At 35.4% G+C, this 6,645-nt stretch overlaps 1 protein-coding gene across 1 annotated transcript; it reads right to left on the reverse strand.

Moving 5' to 3' along the window:
- Positions 1–213: 213 nt before the first annotated feature.
- On the reverse strand, positions 214–5,680 carry LOC129968334 (uncharacterized). Its single transcript, XM_056082191.1, has 7 exons — positions 3,981–5,680; positions 3,694–3,917; positions 3,352–3,483; positions 3,223–3,300; positions 2,786–3,129; positions 669–1,018; positions 214–406 (listed from the first exon to the last, which is right to left on the reverse strand). The coding sequence occupies exons 1-7, from the start codon at positions 5,678–5,680 to the stop codon at positions 214–216; spliced, it is 3,021 nt and encodes a 1,006-aa protein (XP_055938166.1).
- Positions 5,681–6,645: the final 965 nt, after the last annotated feature.

Consider the following 6,645-nt stretch of genomic DNA (forward strand, 5'->3'; position numbering starts at 1 on the left):
AAAGGATAAACAAATTGTTTTCTTAAACCTAAATCTAAAGATAATAACTTTTGTTTATAAACATTTATGATGGAACCATTTGCTGCAAAGAATTTTTGAATCGGAATACACAGTTTATCATTTCTAGTCGCAGGAATCAAACTACAATCACTGCCAGTGTCAACAAGAAAATTTACATTTGATTTTCTATCGCGAACAAAAAGGCGACGAGAACTACTGGGCGAGGCGTATGTCGCCGCTACTCCTTGCCGTTGTGGTTTGGCTGATAATTGCAAGGCAGAATGCATTTTTGCGCTTTGGAGTCGTACTTCCGATGATACCAACAGATATCATCATTACTGGAAGGGCTTTTCCGTCGAAAACGAGGTTGGCGATTCCGTGAATGACTTCTGGAATGGCGACGCATCTGTGCAATTTCTTTACGCAACATTTTAATTTCTGATAACAGTTCAGAATCAGCTGTAGCAGTTGCATTTGAAACAGCACTTACCTGGTTTGGTGTTATATCCAGTATTTTGTCGGCTATTTCAGAGGCTTTTTGAGGTGTCAAAGGTTGTATTGAGGCAAGAATCGATTGCACATTAGATGGTAGTTGCTGAAGAAATAATTCCAGTAAGAGAGAATCGGCAATATTGTGACTTTCGGCACGTCTTTGCATAATTCTTAACAGCTCGGACGGCTTTCTATCATGCAACTGCTCTCCAGCCAATAACTTACGAATTTCCTGAGATTTTGATTCTCCGCATCGGGAAATTATCTCAGATTTAAGTTGGCTGTAAGGGTCAGTTGCATCTGGCGAAAGAATGATATCGCGCACAGTTATCGCGATTTCAGGTGGCAAAGTGCTCACGCAGTAGTTGAATTTAGTGCGAGAAGCTGTAATTGGCTTTGGAATAGCCAATTCAAATGTTGACTCTACCATCGTAAACCATAGGGAAGGGTCGGACGGAATGAAGTTAGGCATCTTCACAGCTGAGATTTCCTCCATCATGAAGTGCGCTTTCGTTTCAAAACGAAACTTAGTAAGATAATATTAATCCAATTAAATCAAAAGAGATGCGTGATTTCTTATCCGGGTCACCATTTGAGGTGATGTTCATGTAGAGTGTAGTGTAAAGCATTTCATCGCTATTAGAAAAATAAACTCTTTATTACACTAACAACTATCGGAACATCGCTGCTTAGCGCACGTATACACAGAACGGGGATTCCCCGGGAGAAGTATATACATAGATTGTATTAGGGAAAGTAGATAGGTAGCGCTTTAGAATGACATGATTAAAGATGGCGCTACGATCACTACAATACGATCTTACTGGTGATAGAGGTTTTGGATCACGATAGAAAGTAACAGTCGATACGATCTGTCCAATGGAAGCTCTCGAACAAAACAAAAAAAGAGAAATCTGTGAATGGGTTGAAAAGTGAACGGACCGGTTATTCTTGGAATTATTGTATCATTGAATTGCCTATCACTGAAATTTATCGGAGCGGTGACTTCACTGGAAAATGTGAAGTCGCCGCTCCACTTTATGAGAGTGACCTTGACTTTCCGATATTCGCATTTGACGATGCACTATTCCATACAAATCATTTTTGATTGCTTGTAACGACTTTGATTGTATATATTCTGTTTACTGCTGGCGCCATCTATTGGTAGAATATTGAACAAAAGTAATCATTTTAAAGAAATGACACATATATTTAATTCAAATTTTTCAGAAAATGGTTTACTCCAATAAAGAAATTAAATAAATAGCTTTGAAAAAAAATCAAATTTAAGAAGTAAGCTGAAATAGATACATTAATTCAATCACACGTTACTTAAATTTGTAAATTAAGTATTGATTACAATTAATAAATTTTATATTTAATGCTAAGTAATAATTTTTAATTAATAATATGATTGAAATAACAGATACTTGGAACAAATATTTTAAAATAACAATAAGAAAATTATTTGTTATTGAAAAAATTGTGGATTATGCATCTTTTGTGGGATCCCATTTCCTCCCCTTTTTCCATGTTGCTGTTTACTAAAAGCTCGCAAAATTCAGTACAAAATTTGTTATGTGCACTATATATACACAATTCACGATGTAATTCTCTACAAATAATTACTCATTTCTTTCTGGTGAACACCATTTTATTTTCGGACACATTTTTTGTGCCACTTCATGTAGACTGTTACAGATTAGGACACCTCTCACAGTTGGATGCCTCGTCTCCTCTCAGAATCGTTCTTACACACACTACCTTCTGATACTCAAAAGAATTAACAGAACTTTGTACTCGACAGATACGCCATCTATCGGCGTGAAGCTGTAACATACTCCCCACCTTGAAACCCCAAGGTTTCAAGACATTACAATGTTCAATAACATAAACAATAGTACAACTTTTACACAAAGCTAGTAAAAAACACACAATATACATAATAATCAAAATCTTTAAGAAATAACAATCAAAACTTACAAATTTCAACATTAAATATTACAAATTAATTATGTTCCATAGGCAATACACAGATTTTAGAAATGGCTCTTTTACAAATACTAGACTGTGTTTTAATCTTAACAAAACGAATTTTCTTATCATCACCATAATAAATTTTAATTATCCTACCCATAGCCCATTTATAACAAGGCAAATTATCTTCAATTAATAACACTAAATCTCCTAATTTTACATTATTTTTGTCAAACATCCATTTAAATCTCTGTTGTAATTGACTTAAATAATTACGATGCCAAAATTTCCACATATATTGTACAAGTCTAGTTACCTTTTGCCATTTCTTGAGATGATTTTCTTTTAAATTTGTCAAATCAGGCTCATTCAAAGAGGTTAAAGACCTATTTATTAAAAAATGTGCAGGAGTAAGAACCTCAAAATCGTCCTCGTTAGCTGACAAGGGGCAAAGTGGTCGAGAATTCAAAATTCCCTCAATTTGCACAATTACCGTTAAGAACTCTTCATAAGTTAAGTTTATTCCCTTAACAACTCTTTTTAGATGGTATTTAAATGACTTTATAGCTGCCTCCCAAAGACCGCCAAAGTGTGGGGATCTAGGTGGAATAAATTTCCACTCAATACCTTCTGCAGCTAAATAGCCTGCCAGCTTTTCATCTGGTTTTCTAACCATTTCATGAAGTTTTTTAATTTCTCTATTAGCTCCTACAAAATTCTTAGCATTATCTGAAAATAGTTTCGCACATTTACCTCTTCGAGCCATGAATCGTTTTAAAGTCGCTATAAAGGAATCAGAAGTCAAATCTGAAACAATTTCTATATGAACAGCTTTAAAACAAAAACATACAAAAATACAAATATAAATTTTTTGTAAAGCACCTTTACGCTCAGCCTTATTCTTAATATAAAACGGCCCACAGAAATCGGCACCAGCACAATTAAAAGCAAAATCTGGAGACACTCTTTCCTTGGGCAAATTGCCCATGATTTGAGAAGGTGCAATTGGTTGGGCTTTGAAACAAATGATACATTGATGAACGATTTTTCTGCAGCTATTACGTCCATTTAGAGGCCAAAATTTTTCTCTAACAAGATATAGCAAGGAAGAAGCACCAACATGTAAATATTTATTATGAAAATGTTCTATTATAATTAAAGTTAATCTATGGCTTTTTGGCAAAATTATTTGATGCTTTTTATTAAAATTAAAATTACTATTACCCAACCGTCCTCCGACTCTTAACAATCCTTTAGAATCCAAGAAAGGATTCAAAGTTTTTAATTTACTACCAGGAGGCACACAGTAGTGTTTTTGGAGACTACTGACGTCTTTGGCAAACTCTTGGATTTGGATATATTTAATTAAAAATGTCTCTGCATAGTTCAATTCCTCAGCATTCAGTGGACCTGTTGTCTTCACTGCTTCTTTTAGATTCTTGACAAACCTGAAAACATAACTTAAAATACGAACAATTTTACTATAATTATTACTTATATCTAATATGCACTGTAAAAAACTAGGAGTATTACAAATGGAAAGATTAATCATAGGATCATTATTCAGTTCAGAGTTCCTTGCAGTTCTTTTCATCTCAAGAAGATATTCATCATCTGAGACACCAGGATCGTCATTGAAGTTTGGACAGCTACTAGATGAAAGAAAAGACGGTCCATGCCACCAAATGTCCAACTGTTGGATCTTTGAAGGGAAAACTCCTCGTGATATCAAGTCCGCAGGATTCTCAGCAGTATTTACATAATGCCATTGGAAGTTCTTAGTATACTCTTGAATCCTAGCGACTCGATTAGCCACAAAAGTTTTCAACGATGTAGGTGGAGTTTTGATCCAAGCAAGCACCACAGTGGAGTCCGAGTACAAATGTACTCCATCAATGTCTAGTTGCAAGGATGACAGAACCTTAACGGTAAGCGTGGAAAGCAAATCCGCTGCACACAGCTCCAAACGTGGGATACTAATTTCTTTGATGGGAGCCACTCGAGATTTGCTGCATAAGAGTGACACCTTTATCTCACCAGACCTTGACAAAGACCTGGTGTAGATAGCACAACCATATGCATTTTTCGAAGCATCTCCGAAGCCTATCAGGTCTACTTTCAGAACTTTAGAACATAACACATGACGATCTATGTTTACATTTTTCAATTGACTCAATTCAGAACTAAATTTTTCCCACTCTCTATTTAAGTGTAAGGGAACTTCATCGTCCCAATCAATTCTTAAAATCCACAACTTCTGCAAGAACATCTTCGCTGTGATTATCAAAGGTCCTAAGAAGCCTAAAGGATCAAACAATCTGGATATGTCCGATAGCATTGTTCTTTTTGTTGCAGGTCTCACAATTTTTTGAACACTAAAACTAAATGTATCCTTTTCAGGATTGAATTGTAATCCCAAAGTTTTTAAAGTAGCTGAGTTGGGGTTATCGAAATTGTATTCTCGGTCCGTCGTTGGGACATTTTGTAACAAAACAGGATTATTTGAGCTCCATTTGTGAAGCTCCATACCAGCTGATTTTAACAATTGTATTAACTGGTTTTGTAGTTCAATGGCAGAAGATAAATCCTCGGTACCACTGAGTATATCGTCGACGTAAAAATCTTTGCCAGCAGCAGCGGCTAAAGGATAGTTGTTCTGCTCATCACAGCATATTTGTTTTAGTACTCTGGTCGCCAAGTAAGGAGCGCATTTGGTTCCGTAGGTAACAGTGAGCAACTTAAATACACGTAATTTCTCATCCTCTAAATCCTTCCATAAAATACATTGTAAATCACACTGATCTGGATGTATCCAAATTTGACGATACATCTTTTTTATATCAGCGGTGAAAACTATAGAATGTTTTCGAAATCTCAACAAAATAGCGAACAAATCATCTTGGACAACGGATCCTGAATACAAATTATCATTAAGCGATTGTCCAGATGACGTTGCCTCTGATGCGTTAAAAACAACGCGTAATTTTGTAGTACTACTTTCTGGCCTAAAAACGCCATGATGAGGCATAATGTACCTTGTAGTTTCGCAAGTTGCCTGCATATGCCCCAAATTCTCATACTCAGTTAAAAATTCGCTGTATAGTTGCCTATACTCTGGTTCTCTCTTCAAACGTTGCCAAAGTGAATTAAATCTTTTAGTAGCAATGTGTTTTGATTCGCCTAAACATGGGGGGTCTATTTTAAACGGCATTTTAACAACATAGCTTCCATCGTCATTTCTGAAATGTGTTTTCATGAAATTATCTTCACATATTAAACTCTCATCATTTTGTAATTTATCCCCCTCAACATTTTCAATTTCCCAAAATTTCCTTAAATTTGCATCCAAATCTTCTATTACCAACCCACAATGAACAGTAGTTTCGTTTTCTATTGGAACACTTCCGGTAGCAACAAACCCAAACTCAGTATTTTGAAAAACAATGTCTGTTCCCGGAAACCTAATTTGACCCGATCTTAAAAGTTCATAGAATATTTGGGCACCTAATAAAATATCCACCTCTCCAGGTTCATTGAAACTCACATCCGCTAAATTAAAACTATCTAATTCTAGCGTATCAATGTCAAATTGTTTCGAGGGGATACAATCTGTTATATGCGGCACTACCAATAACTCAATTCCCTTTTCAAAGCTTCCGCTAACGTTCGAAATTTTTGTTTTTACGATCCAGTTAATAACAGAAGAAGATTGATTTAGTCCAGAAACCACAATGTTTCGTCTTTCTTTTTTCAAATTCAGTTTATCGGCTAAACGTTTTGAAATGAAATGACTCATACTACCAACATCCAGTAACGCACGTGCACTCATAAACATTCCTACATTATTTTGAATCATTACATTTGCAGTACTTAATAAAACCATTTTGTTTAGATTTAAGTTGGTAGCAGTGAATGAATGCGTAGTGTTCGAAGGTGACTCATTCAACAGTTGCGAAGAGTTATGACTGGGATTTTCAATTCGCGGAACGAATACATTTGATCTTGGATTTAATCCCGCGTTAGCATTTTGCGAGCGAGTTTCAGTTTCGCTTTGAGTATTTCCCAAGTGCAAAAGAGTGTTATGTCGTTTTTTGCAAATGGAGCAACTGGATTTTGAATAACAGTTAGCAATTTTATGGTGATTTAAACAATTAAAACATAATTGCTTATTTTTAA

The sequence above is a fragment of the Argiope bruennichi genome, chromosome 5 (assembly GCF_947563725.1).
Source record: "Argiope bruennichi chromosome 5, qqArgBrue1.1, whole genome shotgun sequence".
NCBI lineage: Eukaryota > Metazoa > Arthropoda > Arachnida > Araneae > Araneidae > Argiope > Argiope bruennichi.

What these genes read in the sequence shown, in the direction of transcription:
- LOC129968334 (XM_056082191.1), bottom strand. Translation starts at nt 5,680, where the DNA reads ATGCCGTTTAAAATAGACCCCCCATGTTTAGGCGAATCAAAACACATT. An exon ending in AAGAGTCGGAGGACGGTTGG is followed by an intron (nt 3,484 to 3,693) that starts GTAATAGTAATT and finishes TTTGTTTCAAAG; the next exon opens with CCCAACCAATTGCACCTTCT. An exon ending in GAATAAGGCTGAGCGTAAAG is followed by an intron (nt 3,301 to 3,351) that starts GTGCTTTACAAA and finishes TTTGTTTTAAAG; the next exon opens with CTGTTCATATAGAAATTGTT.